This window comes from Oryctolagus cuniculus, chromosome 1 (genome assembly GCF_051225735.1).
Source record: "Oryctolagus cuniculus isolate XC-2025 breed Fujian yellow rabbit chromosome 1, ASM5122573v1, whole genome shotgun sequence".
Taxonomy (NCBI): domain Eukaryota; kingdom Metazoa; phylum Chordata; class Mammalia; order Lagomorpha; family Leporidae; genus Oryctolagus; species Oryctolagus cuniculus.
The window spans coordinates 220,128,788-220,151,107 of record NC_142867.1 but is presented as its reverse complement, the minus strand read 5'-3'; the positions used below and the strand labels follow the sequence as shown (position 1 = coordinate 220,151,107).

Below are 22,320 nucleotides of genomic sequence, written 5' to 3'. Positions count from 1 at the left end.
GAGTGAAAGATGGAGGGAAGGGAGGATCAGGAGAAGCATCTGACAGATCCCTTGATTGGGATCCTATAGATTTGGTAGGTTTAGTTACCCCAGCCCCAAGTTTCCATGACAAGTTTCAGGTGACTTTTGAGTGCCCTATACCAATGGGTCAGGATGTAATAGAGCATGGTACTTTCTGTTCTGTCTCCTTAGATGACTTGCACATGTGTTCTTGAAAAATTATCCGGAAACCACCAGGAGAAAGCAGATCCCTTGGGTATTTGGGAAAACTGCTTGGAATCTTCTCTGGCATTCCAGCAAGCTCCCTTTGTCTCTCCTCTATCACCATTGGCAGAGGCAGTCCCTTTTCACTAATGAGGAGAGTTGAATATTTTGGTGAACATAGTGGGAGGCAGAACAGGTGGAGAAAGGACAGGTAGCCTTTAGAAGTGACCTCAGCACTGGTATTAAGTCCATGTTTTCTTCCTGCTCTTTGCAAACAGTGTTAGCTAAATTTTGCTGGAGAATTGTTTGTCAATACAAAATTTCCAAGTGGGGCTGTTTTGATGTGATACCAGTAGTCTGCTATATGATGAGAAGGAATGGAATAAAAAGTGCAATAGATGAGGCAGTTCATCTCCGTGAGACTTAGTTTCTTTCTTTTCAGAGATGATGAGTAAAATTTTCTCTGTAGAGTTGTTGTGAAATCAATGAGAAATTTTGTGCCTGCAACTTCTAGCACAAGGTCTGTCATGCAGAAGATTTCAATAGATGTCACTCTTCTTCCAGGGAACATTTGACCATGTGAGCATCCTGCTCAAAAACTCAGAAATGCTCTCCCTTGCCCTCAGGACAAGTAGGAAAGTCCATTTCCCCAATCATCTTTCCTAGCTCATCTCTTTTGATTTCTTCTTTGCTTCTTACTGGGATTTTCTTGTATGTGTATATGCATGTATCTGTGTGTGTGTCCATGTCAGTCTGTCTGTCTGTCTCTCTCTCTCTCTGACTCTTGCACTCACTCTCACCCTCTTTCTGTACACACACCCTTGTCCATTCCCCAGCTTACCCTTCTGAAAAAGCTTAGCATTCACTTCCCCAGGAAATACAAAAAGTACTTTAGAAAGTTTGTGGAAAATGGAATTAAGTGATTGGTGAAATTTAGTGAAGAAAGTTCTGAAATCCATGTATTGGTTTTCCATAACATATTTTCTAGGAACTTTTTGAAGATCTGGTGTACATAAAATTTCAAAAAAAAATTCCACTAAAAGAAACTTATATTTCAATCCTAGTTTTCCTTGGGCATTTTGAAGTGTACTTGCATCTCTTTGCCCTCTTCTAGGTTCTCCTGTCTACCATGCATCATATCATTAGTATACAGGAAGATTTCTAGGTCTTGTGTCCAGAGAGCTCTTCGGATGTCTGGTGCCTTGTTCTGAAGACAAGGATGAAAAAGACATGGATGAAAGGCCCCTGTTCTCCTGCTTCAGACTCAGAGGTCATCAAAAAACGCACACATCTTGCAATTCTCACTCACAGGCATTTTAAGGTTTCCTGTGTATAGCACATGGCTTGTGACAAAACCATAAATTGAGCTAAGTTTCCTCTTCCATCTATAATTATTCTATTTGTGCTTTTCTTCATTTGCTCCCATATCCCAGGAATAATTAGGTATACATTCCAGAATCTGAGAAATCTTTCTTACATGTGGTAGCTGGCAACTTATAACACTTCCTGTGTTTCTCTCCTATTTACATTTACTGTACATATTTTAGAAGACCCTCTGGAGAAAGCAATGCTCAGCCTAAATGAACAAGTGCCAAAAGGTGAAAGTCTGGGCACTGAGGCAGAAACAGCGGGGTGGTCTATGGAGTACTGGAGAGGGGAAGCTCCTACTTTCTTGGTTTTCCTTCAGTGCATAGCACATATGAAAAAAGCTCCAAATGATAAAAAGACTCGAAAGATAGCATCTCTCCTAGCTTGTTCTCTCCATTAGCCACTGAAGTAGGCATCGGCTAACTCACCTGGGCTTCTATTATGATCACAGTGGCCTGCATCCTGATTTTGCCCTTCTTGCAGGCATGCGCTCCAAAGCAAGCTGCTCACCTATTTGAGCCTTAGTGTCTGAATCTGTAGTGACAACACTGATGCCTATTTCTGTAGCAGCTTTAGTAGGATTCGAGGAATTTGGTGCAGAGCCTGGAGGGACTTGGTAAGTGTTATTCTTATAATTTGTCCAGGTCCTTCTGAAAATGGGAAAAAGTCTTTTCCATCCTACACACTGGCTCTCATCCCTGCTCACTGAGTAAACTAAGAGTAGCCTGATTTCTTCCTCAGGGGAACTCCCTCTGGATCTCACACTTTTGGGTTTCATTACTATTTCTAGTGTGTGCAGCTTTCTGAGGCAACGGTAAGCTCTCTGAGGGCAGAAAAAAGACCAGGTTTGTTTGTTTGTTTGTTTGTTTGTTTGGAGTTTCTCAAAGTGCCTGAGCAGGCAGCAAGTATTCGCTGATTTGATTGTCTAACTCAAGGGACTATTGAGCTTTGGGATTGTGTGAGTCACTGTGGCCCGCTTTGGGGTGAAAGTACAAAGGGGAGCCTCACATGAATGAGACAAGGAATTAATATCTGCACTACCCAATAAGTGACAATCAAAACAAAACAAAACAAAACAAGACTGAGATTTTTCTCTGAATCCTTAACTTGCACCAAGTAGATGTTATCCACCTCATTTTCACTAGGTACACGTTATCATTCCCACATTCTAGAAGATGACACTGAGGTTCCCACTGGAGCTACTTATTCAAGGTTCCCAAGAAAAAACAGAAGTTGAGAGGGCAAAGCTGTATCTCCATGATTTCCCCTTCACTTCATTCCCTTTCCCTTCACATTCCTCAGCACAGGACTCAAATATATATATATGTTTTATGAAATAATCAGTCAATACATAAATTATTGTGACACATGACACATTATGGTTTATAGAATGAGTAGTATGGATATGTAAAAGAATAGATAATAGCAACTCAAAGTGTAGTGCCAAAGGACTGAGACACTTGGTAATGGGTTAATGTAATATGAAGTCAGAGAATCAATTACAGATAAAGAACAGATGCCTAGGTCTCACCTGCCTTCTGATGCAGGAATCTCCTATTCAATTAATAACCCAACTTAAATGGCTCATGATGGGGAGCTTGCTTGATCACAAGGCCATCCACTCCGCTGGAGATAGTTCTCTTTCTTATAAAGGTTTGCTATACTTTGGCCATTAAACAACTGCCCCAGAAATGCTTAGTCTTAAGTTTTGCCCTCAAAGGATTAGCCAAATAAATTGGTTTGTTGCTTAAAGGTCTGAAGTCCCAGGACAGCACTGTGAATTCCAGATAGTATTAGTGTTTCCACGTCCTCCTCAGGCCACTGCAATGGGGGGAGGTGCTTGTTTTTACAGGAAGAAATGGGTTTCAGCGAAAACGTTAGGGGTGAAGGCAGAAGGAAGGAATATCTGCGTCTCATTTTGGCAGCCTTTGGTGTAAAGCATTAGAGAAATGCAAAACATGGAGACAAAACAAGACAAGATCTTTGCAAGCACTTAAAACCAAACCATGTCTGAGGTTCCCAGAAGAGAGAGAACTTGATTCTTTCAGTTCATTTCCATTTTTGTTCTGTCTCAGGAACTTCTTGCTTCTAGCTGGGCCAGAAAGGTGCATGACCAAAACATCCAAAGAATGTCTCTTATTATAGAATGTTCAGCCCAATTTGCACAACAAGGAAGTTTTGATACTTCTGATAACGATTGGATACAAAACTGGATGTTCAGGGTTAGCTTTGCCTTAACCAAATTTGGGAATCTTGTTTGAGGGGGATGACCAAGAGAGACTGGAAACCATAGAAGTCATGGGCTACATGAAATCACAACTGAAGTGCTAATCAATATTTCATGAGTCTGTCTTCAAACTAGTCACAAGAGGCTGTGGACTTGCTCTGTTAGCGCCATGCCACTTGACAGAGTTCTCACACCTAGGCCTTGCACATTTACTAGGATAGAGATTGGGTCTTAAACTTGGGTTTCTTCCACAGGCTCTAGCACAGAGATAGGCACAAACCTCCAGCAAACACCTGCATTTATCAGTTTTACAGGCAAAGACAGAGAATGAGACAATACTGGATTTTAAAGAGGAAACAGGAAAACTTGTCATTCCACCATTCCCCAAGTTAACATTTTATCCTAATGAACCTAGGAGATGGCAGAATAAGGCCACCTTGGCAAGGAATAGAAATAGCCTGAATCCGAAGGCACACCCAGTGACAACGAGTCTGCTACTGGAGAATTCAAGCACCTCAGGGGTTCTGCTCACTGATACTCAGCCCCACCATCTGTCCCTCCAGGACTCCCTGCGTGTTTCCCCGTGAAGTCAACTAGGAATTCAATTACTTCCAACTCTGTTCTCAAACACTCAGTCATCTTCCATGAGATCCTTCTGTTCCTAGATTCCCTATTTACAAGTACCGTGACTTATTGGAGAAGCCACTGTAATTCATAGTTTCCCCAAGGTAGATAATGATATCTACCATGATGTTGGGTGAAGGACCTGGCTATGAGGTGTCCAGTACAGTGTAGTGTGGCTGTTCTTCTCCATCTGTTTTCATACTCACTGTCTGGATCCATGCTCCTCCAGGGCCTGTTCATGTTTGAATTTTTGTGTGAATGTATGTGTGAGTGTGTGTGTGAGAGAGAGAGAGAGAGTGAGAGAGAGAGAGAGAAAGAGAGAGAGAGAAAGAGAGAAGGGCAGAGTATAATTGTTCTGGGGGAATGCGAGGGGTGCATGCTAAATTGTCCCATATTATTCTTAATCCCAACTTCTAAGAACCTCCCAGCTCCTCATCTCAAGCCATCAACATCTTCACTGGAGATCCTGACAGGGTGAAAATTAACCACTAGTCTCCCTTAATCACTGCACAAAATAATGAAGGACAGGGTTACACATCCTCCTCTGTTGTAGGAAGAGAACTGTATTTCTACTTCAAGAATAGCCTTTATGCCAAAATATAAAGGCTCTGTGTGTGTGCATGTCTGTGCATGGTGGTGTGCTGTATATGTGCATGTACATGTGAATGAGTGTGTGCACGTGCATGTACACATGTGAGTGGTGGGGTGTATGTGTGCATCCTAGTGTGTATGTATGCATATAGGCATGTGTATGCAAATTATGCATGGTGGGTTTTTGTGTGCACCTGCACATGTGTGCATGGGGTATGTGTGCATGTCTGTGTATGTGGTGGTACATGTGTACATAGGCATGTAAATGGGTTCACAGTGGTGTTTGCGTGTAAATATGTGCATGGTTGTGTGCATGTGCATTGCATGAACATGTGTGCATGACTTCCAGGCATTTGCTTTCAGATGAGGAACACACGAGACTTTTGTTCTGCACCCTCTAGGCCACCCTCTGCCTGGTCCTGCACCCAGCCTGCATGCATATCCCCTCCTTTGACCCTGTATTCTCTAGGGAGCTGATCTCATTATGGCAAATTTAGTTACAGCTGAAGTCTCCTTGTAACAAAGATTATGTCCAAGCCCAGAGTAATGGAACCTAGTCGATTTCATTAAAATAAAATTGGTTACAATGAATAATTCAATAGGCTGATTTTGTTTCCTCATCTCCTCTTTGTAGATCGAAGAGCTAGTATTTATAATGATTTTTTTAATTGGATTTTTGTTTAGGAAGAGATAATCACCCATAATTCCTGATAGCCCCTCCCTACAAGATTGGAGTAATTGCCCCCATTGAAGTCTCCTTTCAAATGTTAAGACCTGAAAATTCTCTCTCTCCTTTTCTCACATTAGTAGGAATAACCATTGGGTGATTTTTTAAAGCACAGCTGCTACCTCAACTCTTGTTCAGGTGAGTTTCCAAGGGGTTAATAACTCCCTTCTTTGAATGATGCTTTAAAAACATTTCTAAGAACTGGATGCTAGCAATGAGTTAGGAATTCCTGGTAACCCAAGCAAGACTTTCCTTGTGATAGAGAGGCTTGATCCTCCACGTTACATTGCTACTGTCCATGTAGCAACCTGTATGTTCTTGGATGTCAGGATTTCCAATCCTTCAAACCAAAGAAAGCTTATCATTTTAATTTCATTTTCCACAAATTTTTGAAGTGCCTTCATATGTACATGTTTGTGGTTGTACCCAGAGTAAATTAAATACACATTTCATGAGCACCTAGTTTTATCTAAATCGTGTTCTTGAAGGACAAAGATGAATAAAACTCAAACCTATCCACAAAGAGCTAGGAGCCTGATTTGAAAACAAAACACACAAACAGATCCTTAGAGTGATAAACTGTACCATGCACGTGAGTTCACCAAGTGCAGAGGAGGCACAGGGAGAATGAACACTAGTCAGACTCACATGCAGTCATTCATTTGCTCACCTGACTGGCACAATATGTACAGGGAGGCACCAAAGAATGCCATATTCCCATTTCTTTCCACTCTCCTCAGGGCATTCAGAAATAAATGCAAATGAATAAATAAAAGATCTAATCATATAAGCCTAAGCAAAAAGATGAATGGATAAATTATAAAACAAATGCTATAACTAACAAGTGAGGTGGTCCTTTTCATCTTGTGTCTCATCCAGTGATTCTTCCTGGGCCCTGTCCCTCCCTCATCCAGGCACCAAGCTTACCCCAGTAAATCTGCATTAAGGAGTACCATGAATCAACACAGAACTGCATGGGATCACTGCTTATCTGCAAGGTCAGCAGGCAGGCTGGGTTCAGAAATGGCCACTGGGCCAGGCAGCAGAGACACTAAGGAGTGTCTCTGGGAAATGGGAGTCTCCAAAGAAGGCAGGTGCTTGCTCTGCAGGATAATTGGAAAGGAGGCCCTGGAGACTGCTTGGCCATCCCTAGAATCATACAAGCTCTGGTGGCCCCAAAACTCCTGCTCCCACAACTAAGCTGTCAGTCCTCAGGGGAAGAACCACGGCACATAAATAGCACATTAGGAGACTGAAGAATAAGTTACAGCTTCTTAGAATTGGAAAAGTCCTTGGAGACCATAAAACTTAACTACTCTCTCTTTTAAAAGATAGAGTCAGGAGGGATGGGGCCCAGAGAGGTAGGGAGTAATCCAAGGCCACACAACAAATTCATGGTAATTATCCATTAATTCAGGCAGCACACAATTTGACATTCCCCCCAAAAGTAGGACTTCCCAAAATGAATTTGTTTTTACCCAATTAAATTTCAGTGTTACAGCCACAATGGACTTCTTGTCCCAAATAGGAGTTGCAGTCATTACTCGAACAATGTTTCCTACCTTTAACTATTCCATGCCTAACCCATCACAAATGGTACTCATGAAGCCATAAAAATCACATGTGGCTCAAAAGATGCTTCAGTGGCGCCATCCAGTGATGCTGGCTTCGAAGAGGGCAGCTTTGAGAGGCAGAGCAGAGATGCTGAATGTCTGCAGGAAATGTCACACATGGCTGAGATCTTACCTGGGATGCTGCTGGCTGCCCAATGATGACCCAGCCTGGGCACTGCTGGTCTTGATGGGACACTGAAGCATTGGATGCCCACTGATCCAGGAACCCCTGGGGTGTGTAGACACCGCAGTCCTTAATGCTAGTTTTTTGTTCAAACTCTTCACATACCCCGTCACCATCATGGAAATAGCACCGACTGGGTTGATCTGCAGGAGATGGACATAGAGAGGGAGAGAAAAGGTAGATATTTATTCCTTGGCCTCAGCTATCCAGTAGCTATGGAACTATACTATCAAAACCATCAGCCCAGACAAGCCCATCATCTTTAGTCACCATGGAATATTAATCAGCCTTTAAAAACAAGGAAATCCCAGGGCTGGTGCTGTGGTACAGTGGGCTAAAGCCTCTGCCTACAGTGCTGGCATCCTATATGGGTGTTGGTTTGTATCCCGGTTGCTTCTCTTCCAATCCAGGTCTCTGCTATGGCCTGGGAAAGCAATCAAAGATTGCCCAAATACTTGGGCCCCTACACCCATGTGGGAGACCCAGAAGAAGCTCTTGGCTCCTGGCTTTGGATCAGCTCAGCTCTAGCCATTGTGGCCACTTGGGAAGTGAACCAGTGGATGGATGAGCTTTCTCTGTCTCCCCCTCTCTCTGTCTGTAACTCTACTTCTCAAATAATAAATAAATAAATATTTTAAAAATAAGGAAATCCTGCCATTTGCAACAATGTAGAGGAACCTTGAGGACATTATGCTGAGACAATTAAGCCAGTCATTGACAAATAAGCCCATAGTTCCACTTACATGAGTATTTATTTTGGAACTCATAGAAACAGAAAGTATAAGGGTGCTTGCCAGGGTCTGTGGGAGGGGAAGGGAGAATTGCTGTTCAATGGGTAAGGAGTTTCAGCTATGAAAGATGAAAAAATTCTAGAAAATATATAATGCAAAATTGCTATAGTTAGAAGTACTTACTGTACATTTTAAAAATGTGCTCAGAAGGGTGGGTGTTTGGCCTATCAGTTAAAAATGCATGCATTACACATCAGAGTACCTGGGTTCAATTCCTGGTTTTGATTGCTGACTCCAGCTTCCTGCTAAAGTAGACACTAGGAGACAGTTGTGATGGCTTAAATAATTGTGTTCCTGTCACCACATGGGAGACCTGGATTGAGTTCCTGGCCCCTGGCTCCAGTCTCAGCACAGCCATGGTAGACATTAGAGGAATGTACCCAGAGAACGGAGTGCTCTCTCTCTCTCTCTCTCTCTCTCTCTCTCACTCTTTCTGTATATCTCTCTCCATCTTAAATAATTTTTAAGGACTTTATTTATTTATCTGAGAGGTAGAGTTACAGACAGAGAGAAAAGTCTTCCATCCACTGGTTCACTCACCCAATTGGCCACAGCGACTATAACTAGGACTATCCAAAGCCAGGAGCCAGGAGTTTCTTCCAGGTCTCCCATTCAGGTGCAGAGGCCCAAGCACCTGGGCCATCTTCTGCTTTCCCAGGCCATAGCAGGGAGCTGGATCAAAAGAGGAGCAGCCGGGACACAAACCAGTGCCCATGTGGGATGCCAACACCACAAGCAGATGCTTAGTGTATTATGACACAGTGCTGGCCCCTTAGATAATTTAAAAAAAATTTATTAAGAGGGTATATCCCATGTTGTATATATATTTTTTTACCACAATAAAGAAAAGTTCCTAGACACTTCTGCCTTCATTACCTCAAGTGAACCTTACAGCAATCTCATGAGAAAGGTATGTTCATCATTCTCATTATGGTTTTAGTGTTCCAGATGAGGAACCTGAGATTGCACACCTCTTTAATAACCCACCCAAGGTCACGCAATGGGTCGATGCCAGATCCGGGTCTTCAAATCAGGCTTTCAATTTCTAAGTACTGGATACATTACTTGACACCACAGAGCTTCACAGTCACAAATGGGTTTATTTAACTCCAAAGAGAATTTAAGTTTTGCATAAAGAGTGAACTGATACACAAGCTGGCTTCAGTCCCAGCTATGAAACCAAATTTCTCTGTTCCTTTAAACAAGTCTCTTTCCTTCTTAGAGCAGAGGAGGGGTTAGATTACTGGGACTCCAGGAGCCCTTCCTGTCTAATGCCCTAGGCTTCTGAGGGCTTGTTGGATACCTTAGGAATTTTAGTTAAAGACCAAGTGAATTCAAGCTCCCATGTAATTCAAACCACAGCAAGGGTTTCTGGTTGGCATGATTTAAAGCTGCAGCTGGCTGCATTGATTCCCACTTTGCTGCAGGGATGAGGATCACAGAAACACAGAGCCAGTAGCAAGATGCCTACTGAGCAGGTGTGATCTATGCATGTTTCTCAGAATTTCAGCACCAAACAACATGAGAAGAAATCTGGATGTGGCCATCTGAAAAAGATCGCCCTGTCCACCTTTTAGCAACTGTCACCACTTCTTTACTATTTCCTCAACTTTTCTAGGCAAAGCTAAATATCCCCTCTATTGTGTGTGCCTATTTCATAAAGACTTCCACCTTAAGATTTATCACATTGTGCTGCTATCATGCCTACATGATATAGCTCCTCTGAAAGATCTCAAACTCCTTGAAATATAGTTCCTTTCCAATATCTTACAGTTACATCATAAACTGTCATCCAAACTACAGTACTTTGACAGTGATAGTGATGCTACTGAAAATTATATCCAGGGACCAGCATGATAGTGCAGTGGGTTAAGCCTCTGCTTGCAATGCCAGCATCCTATACAATTTGAGTCCTGGCTGTTCCACCTCTGATCCAGATCCCTGCTTGTGTACCTAGGAAGGCGGCAGAAGATTATCCAAGTACCTGGGCCCCTAACACCAATGTAGGAGACTCAGATGGAGTTCCAGTTTGGACTAGCCCAGACCATTGTAGCCATTAGGGAAGTAAACCAGTGGAGAGATTTTCTCTCTCTCTCTCTCTCTCTCTCTCTCTCTCTCTCTCTCTCTCCCTTTCTCTCTCTCTCTCTGCCTGTTCAAATAAATAAGCAATTAAACCTCTCAAAAAATATGTTCAGACAATAAGCACATATCCTGGTAAAAAATTTTTATGCCCTATGCAAATCAGAACATTTAGTCACCATAAGGGTATTGTGTGTTGAAAGACATTCTTCTTCTATAAACTCAAGTACAATGGAGTGGAAATCTGTGTAGGGCCAAAGGCCAGGGTCTGATTTCTGTCACATGTATTAGCTATTTAACTTTGGACAATGAGTTTTATTTCTCAGCCTCTGGCTCCCCATTTGTAATGTAGAAATGACAGTCCCAGGGCCGGCGCCGCAGCTCAGTAGGCTAATCCTCCGCCTTGTGGCGCCGGCACACCGGGTTCTAGTCCCAGTCAGGGCACCGGATTCTGTCCCGGTTGCTCCTCCTCCAGGCCAGCTCTCTGCTGTGGCCAGGGAGTGCAGTGGAGGATGGCCCAAGTGCTTGGGCCCTGCACCCCACGGGAGACCAGGAGAAGCACCTGGCTCCTGCCTCCGGATAGGCGTGGTGTGCCGGCTGCGGCCATTGGAGGGTGAACCAATGGCAAAGGAAGACCTTTCTCTCTGTCTCTCTCTCACTGTCCACTCTGCCTGTCAAAAAAAAAAAAAAAAAAAAAAAAAAGAAAAGAAAAAAAGAAATGAGAGTCCCTACCAGGATACCCTCTCAGGATAACCATTGAATTCTCCCAGGAAATGAACGTAAGTGAGCTTGGTATATTCCAAAGTAATCATCAAGAAAAAAAAATTCTTCTTCTGAGGGGCCAGTTTGTTCCTTGGTGGCTGCATTAAGTCAGCTTGTGAAGTCAGCACTCATTTCAAACAGCTTCAAGCAATATTCCCCCCTCTAGAAAGAGCCGAGATCAAGGAGGAATGACTTGGATTTCTCTGTTGCTGACTGAAAAGGAGTCATTGAATTCAGGGGCAACAGAATGTTGAGCTCTTTCCAAGCTCCAAAATCCCTTGTTTATTTCTGCAAACAGTTTACATAGTGAAATACTATCAAAAGAGCCAGAATAAATCAATTCATTATAATTCAATTATTTAAGGATGGGTTTGAGCCAGCTGAGGACTCCAGTGACCACTAGCATGCCTGGCAGTTCAAGCACAAAAGAAACACAAGCTCAGCACTTCTCAGTAGCTCCGACCTCTGGTAAATATGGCCAACTTAGATATAATAAAGCTCACCCAATCCAAGAGTGACCTGCCATAAACCCTGACCTCTCTTTAGAAACCCAATAAAGGGCACTGCAAAGAGCAAAGGTTTTGAGCAGGCAAAGGTAAGTTTTCAAACCTTAACTTTACCATATATAAGCTATATAGGACTCAAATAAAATAAAACAACCTGACCTTTCTGAACTTCACTTTCCTCATCCAAAGGAAAACTGGAGAGAATACTCACCTAGTGTTTTTGCAGTGGGTATGTGAGACAATGTGTACTATGCCAGAGCCTTCACCCATTTTACTTAATGGAAAACTGAGAGCTGGAGCAGGTAAGACATCTGCTTCCTGAGAACAGTAAGAGTTGGCAGCAGGGCTGGTAACAGGAGCTGGGCTTTTTATATGTAGCAGAGATTTTCCCCCTCCATGAAGTTTCTTTAAAATGATGTAAACATACCCTCCTGAGGATACAATCTTGGGGTTATCTGACTCTTGGTACCTCCTATTTCCATCTCCGACATTATGAAAAACAGAACAAAATAACAGTAAGATTTGTTATCTAAGATGATTAATTCATTTCTTCAGCAAAAACCTATTAGGGTGTCAGGAATTTGGGGCTACAGTTGGATTCTCATGAAGACTAATTTCTTCTGATTATAATTATGATCATAATAAACCTATTTGCTTGTTACTAGAGAGGAGGTAGACTACACATAGGTAGATAAATAGGTCGACGATACATAGATAGATGGGCAGAGATCAAAGAGAAAATAGAGGAGAGAGGAGGACCAGGAGTGAGGGAGGAAAGGGGGTGGAGACAGAGCAACAGTGAGAGTGACAGAAAGAGATGGAGATGGAGATGGGAGAGGGAGAGGGAGAGGGAGAGGGAGAGGGAGAGGGAGAGGGAGAGGGAGAGGGAGAGGGAGAGGGAGAGGGAAAGAGACCTGGTTTCTTATCCAAGATTCTGCTGACAAAGCTGTTGTGAGTTCCTTTTTCAAATAACATCCTTGGATTCTGCTATTCAGTTTCTTTTGCTACTAATGTCCCAAGGGCCCTTCAGCTACATCTGCCAGTCTTCGTCTGGGGATTTCTCTTCTCCCTCTCCACTCCCTATGCCCCAAGCACTGAACAGAACAGGGTAAGGAATGGAATACAAATGTGTGGCCAGGAAAAACAAAGACAGCAATAACAAAACAATAAAACAAAACTGGCTTTCTTGTTTTCATTACATCAATTTGCTTGGTACTTCTTGAATGCTTTATCCTAGGCATTGAACAGGTTGTAGTGAAAAGAGTTAGAAGTCAATAGCAAAGTCAAGCCATCATCCTATCGTCCTACCTTACATGAAGTAACTAGGTGGTATTAATAATGTATTCTACTGAGAGGTTATTGTGAAATTATACATATTGTATGTGTGTGAGCATGTGTGTGTGTGTGCGTGCGTGTGTGAACACATATTCTGAAGATCTAATCAACTTACATCAGATATTGTTGTAACAAATGAATGAATGAATGACTAGGATTTGGCATCCCTGATGGATATACTTTTGTCCAAATACAGTTTAGACTCTGTACCCTTTGAAAACCTTCTTTAGACTATGCTTTAGGGTGAAGAAAAAGTTGCAAGGGTGGTACCGGTGTACTGTGGTACTGTGTACCGGTGGTGACCGGCTTCCATTGGGATTGCATGGGCAGTATGACTTCCCCATCTCACTCCATCTTCCCCTAGCATAAGGGAATTCTTCATTTCAGATTCTTTATCTTTCATGTTTCACTTAGAAATCTATTCTATTCAGCTAGAAGATTTGATGTGTGTGTGGTGGGGGGCAGTTATTAGCAAAATCCATCTTCCCCAGTTGAGTTTCCCATGCCAGAATTTTCTTTTCCTTTTGGAAGAAATGAGCTTAACTCACAAGCCCAAGACAGGTGGACATTCTGTAAGTGAACACACATAGCTAATGCTGTTTCTCACTGGCCTAATTTTTAACTGTCTGGAACATCAAGATTACATGTCATGCATTCCTGAGTACATCCAAAGGACACTGGATAGTAAAAGTAAGTATATAATAACCAAAGTGCTTACTTAGTTGCTACTGTTTGCCAGGTACTACGATAAATAGTAATCCTAGAGTAGTAAATGAAACATCCATGACTTCTTCCTCCATGGGGCTTACAATCTAGTGATAATCCAAATAAAACATTAATATATGATAGATGATCAATAGTCTATCATGATGATAATGATCTTGGAAATGACAGCAGTTACTTCATTGCCCCTCTGGGAAAACTGAGGTTCAGATAATTTAAGTGATTTTCTGAAGCCTTTAGAGAAAATTTCTAGTGCAGAATAGACTTTAATGTTGGTTCTTGAACTCATAATACTTTCTATTGCACCATGGTACCTTATCAGTGTCAATTTTCAGTGTTTATAATTCTGGGAACAAAATAATTTCTTCCTCATTTGCAAATTTCAATATTACTTTTGAGAATCTCTGATTTAACTTTTCATGATGTCCACTTATGGGCTAAATATAACTAGTTTGAGAAGCTACTGTGGTTTCCAAGCTTCTAGTCCATTCAAAAACAAACAAAAAAGCACTTCCTGCAGATGGGGAAATGACAGCTTTCAGTCACAGGAGATGGAGCTGACTTAGGGCTCAAGGAGGAAGCAAAGACTCTGAACTCATACTCTGCCGAAATGGACTGCCTTCTAAAGGAGGCGTAGATTTATGTGCCCTTCTAAATTTGTTTGTTTGTGGAGATGGGTCAGTTTTTAAGTATTCCCTGTTTCTATTTTTAGCCATTTTAGGAACAGTGATTGACATTATAATATTCCAATGATTAATATCTTTTACTTTTTTCTAAAGAACAGAAAAATAGTATTTTTTTAAAAAATTCATCCAAGCAGTAACAACAAAAGAAAAAAATAGAAAATCTTTGTAACTAAATAATAGCTTCTTGGAACAAGGTAGTGGTGTTCTGACCTCTGAATCTTTATAAGGGGGAAGATTGGTGGTGGTGGGGGTGACTATGTTGGCATATGTTTCCTCTGGAAAAGGAATATCTTGATTTTGTATTGTCTGCCTTCCAAAGATTTCATGTCAAACCCACATTGCTGACCTCATTTAATTCTATTTAAGCCAAGGTTTATTCTTAACCTCCCTCAACCAGATCAGCCTACCCAGAGCACAACAGTCAGGGTGGTAAAGGGCTCCTACAGAATCACGAACCCACTAACAAACTTCAGATGCTGATTGGGTCTACTGAAGCCAAGGAGCTTGCGTTGCTTTCTGGCTTCTTCAAGGATTGGCCACTTACCAACATGGGCCACAAATTCCTTACTGTATGCCATTGGGACAACCAGGCATCTGCTAACAAAGTAAAAGCACTAGCAAAGAACAGCACCCCTGGACATAGTCACATTGTCACTCCAACTCCATACAGACCCATCATAGGCAGCAGGCACAGAACAGCCTACACCTACCCAGCCCTTACAACATTCTCATAGTGGATTTTGGATCTTCCCCTACTTCAATTCCTTGTCACAAAGCAGCCTATGAGTGACTAATCTAAAATGTAAATCTCATCATGTTGAGAATATTTGACTCCCACATAGAGTATATAAATTATTTATTTATGTATTTATTTGATAGAGGAAGAGGGAGGGAGGGAGGGAGGAAGAGAGAGAGAGACAAAGCTCCCATTTGCCAGTTCACTTACCTACCAAGTGTGTGCCACAATTGCAAGGGAATGGGGGTGGGGGAAAATCCACCTAAGTAAATGACAATACTACTGCCAAATAATGGTCAAATCACCAGGCCATTTCTCCTGTTTTTCAGCCCATGAAATCCATTAATATATCCTACAGGCTCTTTTTCAATTTTTTTTTTAAGATTTATTTATTTATTGGAAGGTGGAGTTACAGGAAGGAAGAGACAGAGACAAAGAGCTTCTACCCACTGGTTCACTCTCCAAATGGCCATTCTACAGGCTCTTTTACCCCAGGAAATTCCAAATATATCCATGTTGCTCCATCAGTTCTACCCTAATCCAAGCCATCATCACTACTGAAATGCTCACTTGAAATGTCTCTGCTTCTTCTATATTGGTTCCTTTACCATCTCTCTCTCCTCTGGAACCTAGGTACAGACCTCTCTTAAAACAAACTATGCCATGCTGCCTCTCTACCTAAAACTGCTCAATGGCTTCTCATCTCACACGGAGCAACATCCAAAGTCTATGTCGTGGCCAACAAGTCTACTTCTTTTGATCATGTACTACTACTATTCCTCTTGTTCCCTACCTTTTAATTCACTCATCCTGACAGACATGTATCCGTCAACAAGTATCTAGTTATTCAATAAGCCAAATTTGTTATTTACTCAAGATGTTTACTTTCCATAAAATGCATTTTTCCTGGCTTTTCTCATTACCTCTCATTATTGTCAGCTCAAATTATACTTCCCCAAATAACCATATTTTCATTGTTATATTTTATTTTTCCATATCTATTACAGAGTTGCATGCCATTTTGTCTTTTTTTCTTCAGCGTTATTTATCATGTAAAAAATAATCTTGAAAAATATTTTTATTTGTTATTGTTCTCTGTCCCTATAGTGATATAAATCTTACAGAACCATGTGTAAAGTGTATCATTTTCTTTAGAATTAAGAAGACTCCCTGGCTATATTCTGTGACTTATACTTAATATTAAATAAATGAATAGATAATTATATGCAGTTCTTGGATACTGAGATATTTTTGGACTGGCCCAAGTCTTACTTCTAGTTATAGTTCTAATTCCTAGGATGGAACCAAACTCATAGCAGGTACTCAGTCAATGATGAATTAACAACATTCTTCTGTACTTTTGGAATTCCTGTTATTGATTGTATTGAAGATGTTTCAAATTTGATTTAAATCTGTTTTAGAAGATTTCATTATATATATTTTTATATTTTAATTGATATGTGATTTTAACTACAAGTTCAAGATAACATTTAGAGAGAAATCCAATTCTACGTAAACTAGCCCATAATAATATTTTCTTGCTATGAGATATCATGCCTCATCATCTGTCTTAAATACTGTTTTATTTTCTATCTTAACTGAATTTGAAAGAAATATATTATCTTGATGGAAAGAGTGGCATACACTACACTGAAATTTAATAAAGCAATTTGACAATCTTATTAATTGGAACTTGAAATGAATTTACATCACTTTGAATTTAGTATAGTTATTTGAGTGGCCTGAAAAGATTATAAGCAAGGATAAGTATCCTTATAAATGACAATATACCCAATAAAGCAGAATATTCAAAACCCCAAGTGAGTTTCAGCCAGGTCTTGGAGGAGGGGGGGTTGCTAATGATCTCTCTCGATATGGAAGAGAGAGCAAAATTCAATATCACACAAATAACAGAACAGCTATGAAATAGGCACACAATCTAGGCACAAACAGGAGCAACAGTGATATTAGTGGTCTTTCTAAGCATGAGAAAGAAATAATAAATGAAATTTGGTTTGTTTTTTTATAAGCTAATAAATGGAGAAAAGCAATCCAAAATATTGATATGCAGAGGATGTGCAAAACAAAGGGTAACAAAAGATAGTAAACTATAAAAGGAGGGACAGTAGTTTGTATGTAATCTCATTTTTATAAGAGAGAGAGAAAAGAAGAAGGAGAAAGAGGGAAAAGAGGAGGAAGAGGGGGAGGAAGAGGAGAAGGAGAATAAACGAGATAGGGTACTTCCTCAAAATCCATAGTCTGGTACAATCATGAAAAAGTGATTCAAGGGAACTGGAGACTGTAATAGATGCCCACTAATCTACTAGGAGACTTTGGACAAGTCACTTTCCCTTTGTGGACTGCAGTTTAGAAAGACAGTTAAATCAAGTCGCTTTGTGATGCTTTTCAATTATCACTCTCATATGTATTTGGTTCTTGATTTTCCCCCTTTAATCATTAAGCCAGGTCTAAGACTAAAAATGGCAAACCTGATTGGCACAATGAAGAATGAGAAAAGTACAGAAGAAGAGTTCATTCTCAAAAACATAGGCAAGGACCAGAATGAAAAGTAGATGGAATAATGAACCAGAAATCAAAATTTGAACCTCAAGTCCTTCACTAACTTACTCTTTGTTATCAGGCAATGTACATCATCATCTCACTCTTTAAGTATTAACAATATTACAATATTACTTTTCCTACCAATTTTGGAAAGTAGCTGCAATGATTAGGTAAGACAATACTAGGGAAATATTAAAACATGTGAAAACCTAGAAGCGGTATTGTTTATACATTTTATTATATCAAATAATTCTTAGAACTTGTGGCCAGCCTTGTGGTATGGCAGGTTAAGCCACCACCTGCAATGCTGGCATCCCATATGGGCATAAGTTCAAGTCTCGGCTGAAAAAAAAAAAAAAAACAAACACAAAAAACCTTAGAACTCATCTACCACATCATTACAGGCTCTTCCAATTCTTTGTTTAGGTCTCATTTCAACCATCACCTGCCCAGTGTGGCTTTTTCTAACCATACTATTCAAAATATTCCTATCTTCATTCTACTTTTTCTCTACCCCATTAGTTTATTTTATTCATAGCATTATCTTTCTTTGCAAATGTTTACATGGTCAGTGTATTTTCTCTAATACAGAATGGTAACTCCATGAGAGGAGAAACATAGGCTGTTTTTGTCTATTGTTGCATTCAGATTCTATTACATAGAAGACAATTGGCAAATATTTGTTGAATGGGTGAAAGAAAGTTTAGCACTGCTAGGATCTTTAGGAACAATTTAGTCTACATGTTTCTATTTGCCAATTTTTCATTTGAGAAAAAGAAAGGTGAAATAACTCACTGAATGTTGAAAAATTAATTGTTGGAGGCCAAATTCTAACTGGCTAATTAGAGCTCATTATATATAAATATTGGAATGTAATGTCAAATAGAATTGGATATATGCAAAAATGCACTCATGTGAGCCTAAAAAGTAATCTGTGCATTTGAAAGTTTGTATATACACATATGAATATCTATTCTTCAACCCAGTAAAGCAAGCTGCCATTGTTCTGCTAAGTTATTCATAAGATTCCAACCAAGACAGTCTTTTTTTTTGGACAGGCAGAGTTAGACAGTGAGAGAGACAGAGAGAAAGGCTGGGATCCGAAGCCAGGAGCCAGGTGCTTCCTCCTGGTCTCCAATGCAGGTGCAGGGCCCAAGCACCTGGGCCATCCTCCACTGCCTTCCCGGGCCACAGCAGAGAGCTGGACTGGAAGAGGAGCAACCGGGACGGAATCTAGTGCCCCGACCAGGACTAGAACTCGGGGTGCCGGCACCGCAGGCAGAGGATTAGCCTAGTGAGCCACGGCGCCGGCCCAAGACAGTCTTTAGCACAAGTGGATACTGTGCTACCAGTGGGCCAAGGACTTGAGGATAAATAAGGGTACCACATGAAAACCAAGCCAGTTAGCACAGTCTGGCATAGCTGGTCATGACTAAGATGACCTCAGTGTGCCTGGTTCTTCATTGGGTTGCCATGCAGAAACCAGAGGGTCAAGATAGATCCCTCCCACCTTGTGCTCTGATTGGTTTGGCCTGCTACAAAGATCTCCTGCCATATGGTTCAGAGACGCTGGAAAAGATGAAGCATTCAAGTCACACAGCATCTTTAGTTTCCAAGTTGGTGTCATACATTGCAATGCTGTGAAGGGCAGAGATCAGGCAATGGGCAGGATTACGCCTGGGTAAGTTTTCTTTCTCTTTAAGATGACTTCAAAAAGTTAATGAAAAATTTAAAAGAAGTCTGTTTTGGTGCAAAAATTTTCAAATCCATGGATCATTTTTAAAATGTACATTTTCTATTAACATTTTGGAGATCCTTGGTTTGTGATTGGTAGGCTACATTTTTCAGCCCTCGGAATAGATTTTATGTGATTTTGAATCTCCTTGTTAGTTGGTTTGTATTCTGAAACTATATTTTGTTCTTTGAGGCATGTGTTTATATGTCTCAACCCTCCCCCCAACCCCCATGTATTTACTCTCTGCTAACAAGAAAAGGAGGAGAGAAGGAGAGGGAAAGAGGGAAGAGGCAAGGAAGGAAAGGAAGGGAGGAGGAAAAGGAGGTAAAATTGGTTCTAAATCTTTTGAGTTAAGCTGGGACATCTGAAAATTTCAATCCAAACCATTCTTTTGATCAGAGATGATAAATGTCATCATAACTTTTCATCTTCAAAAACAATTCCAAGGAACTGTGTCACTCTGAGGTCAGTTTCCAACAACTGGAAGAGGTATTTGCCCAAACACATGCTGGAGATTATAGATTGCATTCCTGGCTGTAGATTCTAGAACATAGGCTGGAGATGTCTCGTTGGTCCTACCTGGACCAAACATGGCTGAGCAGATCAATACTCGGGAGCTGGAATATGTTCTAAAAGTGGGACCTTGGATAGGGTGGGGCCCTGGATACCCACTAGCAATGCTCATAAAGGTGTAGAGATGGTTAACTTGAAGGAGAAAAAGCTCAGAAACTATGGTTGATCGGAAAGGAAACTGGATGCCTCAGAAGCTAGTGAGTTTTTCATTCAACATTTTCCAGCAGAGGTTGGATGAGGATTTACAAGGTGTAATCTTGTCCCTGCTTACCTTTGCCACCTGTTTTCTTCTTGTCTAAAACATTGTAGTCCAAGCTCCAGGCAAACTGAACGTTGTGGCTCTTCCTTAAATGTACCATATTCCCTCTATCTCCCCTCCTTCCCATGTGCTTTCCTAGGACTATTACCCATTTATACTATATTCATAGTTTAACCAGATACTCCTGGAAAGCGCTCTGCAAATCCACCTCCAACAGAACTAGTTGCTCCTCCCTATGTATTCCTATAACCTCATTCAGTATTTGATACATGAATATGTGGATGACTTGCTACATGCTGGGTGCTGTGTTAAATGTTTCAAATCTGCTACATAAAATCATTTAATCCTAGAAGAGCCCTGTGTGTTTGATGCTATTATTATCCCCATTTTACAGACAAGAAACAGGTTAAGTCTTTGTTCAGGGTTTTGCAAGTGCCAACATCAAGAATCAAATCCGGAGTAGTTTGACCCCCAAATCCATACCTGTCTTCTACCCATGCTGCCCTATTCACATCTTTTGTGTGGATGGAGACACTGAGGAGGCTCTAATGAGAGAAGTTGATCAGATTCTCTCTGGGATGCCTGGTGATTTTGTGCTACTTGGGGGCATAGGGGTCCGATGGAGCTGTCGTCACATCTTGACTTTTACTAATTAGCCGGGTGCCTCTGAGCAGCACACTTGCACCCGAGCCTCCAGTTTCCTATTCAGCAAACTGCTGAAATAACAACTACCTTCCCAGACATTAGGAGGATGTGCGAAGCTGTATAGAAAGCAAATAGCTGTATTCCTAGCATTGGAAATAATACAACTCTGCTATCTTGAGCCACAGTTTAAACTGCACGGTCTTAGTAACTTATGTTTTGGTTAAACGTTTTCAATTTTTTAGAAGTGGAATCCCAGTTGCTGTTGGCAAGTGATTGAACAAGCGGGGCCCAGCCTCGGGGCCCACAGTCCATTAGGGAGTTTACGAGGCGAGAGGGGGACCTTGAGCTCAAGTACTCCCTTCAGACACAATACTTACAAAGCCATCAATTTCCTTAACAAAGAGCATTGGCTTAAATGCCCCCTTAAAGCGGTGTTATTTACAGAGTGATCCACTTTCTTTTGAATTCTCAGCCTGGGGGGTAGCATACCTGCAGTTCTTCCCCACTATTAGTTAATTAGGCTCCCATCCCAAAAGGATGCTAGTCCTCTAGGACTGGGGTGTGCTATTCAAAAGCAGCTCAATTTAGGGTGATAAGAGAGTTCTACAGGGGTGATCTAAATAACCACTCAAATCACTGGTTCTGCACACCCCTGCTTCTAGGATTCTAAAGTGCCTGGTCCATGCCAAAGAGTTATGGCTACTGTCAGTACAGACAGACGAGGGTTACTATTTAAGACTGTCTCAATGCAGAGGTAAGATAAGGGTCAAAAGAGCATTAATGGTAAGCATTTGTACAGTACTTTCTAGCCCTGAGGCATATCAATATAATAATGTTGCTGTTTTATTGATGAGGAAACCAAGGTAGTGCCCATCACTTTTGCTGCAGATCTAGGATCTGGATGAAAGCAATCCGACTCTGGCATCACCACCATCCTGAGGCGGCAGAACTGGGATTTCCTGCCTACAATGATAGCTAGAAAAAAGCAAGTGTCATATTCAAACCGAGGTTTGTCTGCCTCTGAAGACCAGTGAAGCTCGTCTACACTTAGTTGCCTGAAAAATAAAACTTTCTCTGAAGAAATATATCCATCTTTCACTCATTCTGTATTTTCTGAGCTGCAAATTATTTGCCACGTCTTGGGCTAAATCCTAGGAAATCCGATGAATTTAAGGGAGTCTGAGCACTCCAGGACTCAGTCTTTAGTGACAAGGGAATACATAAAATATGACTGCACACTATTTTATTCTGACATACCAGAGGCTGCAGGAGCACACAGGATGGACCCCCAACGAAATCATGTGCAGATTTGAGAAGGCTTCCCTTAGCAGAATTGAGCAGAATTTCTCAGAAGAGGAATGGGTACATGATGGGGAACATATTCCAGGCA

General features: G+C 41.2%; 1 protein-coding gene across 2 annotated transcripts in view; it reads right to left on the bottom strand.

The window, feature by feature from the left end:
• PAPPA (pappalysin 1) overlaps positions 1-22,320 on the bottom strand; it is a 266,049-nt gene that overhangs the window by 99,367 nt on the left and 144,362 nt on the right. For both annotated transcript variants that reach the window (XM_051855823.3, XM_089319886.1), the window contains one exon: positions 7,488-7,681. In XM_051855823.3, coding sequence (XP_051711783.3) covers positions 7,488-7,681 — 194 coding nt within the window. The remainder of the gene's footprint in view (positions 1-7,487; positions 7,682-22,320) is intronic.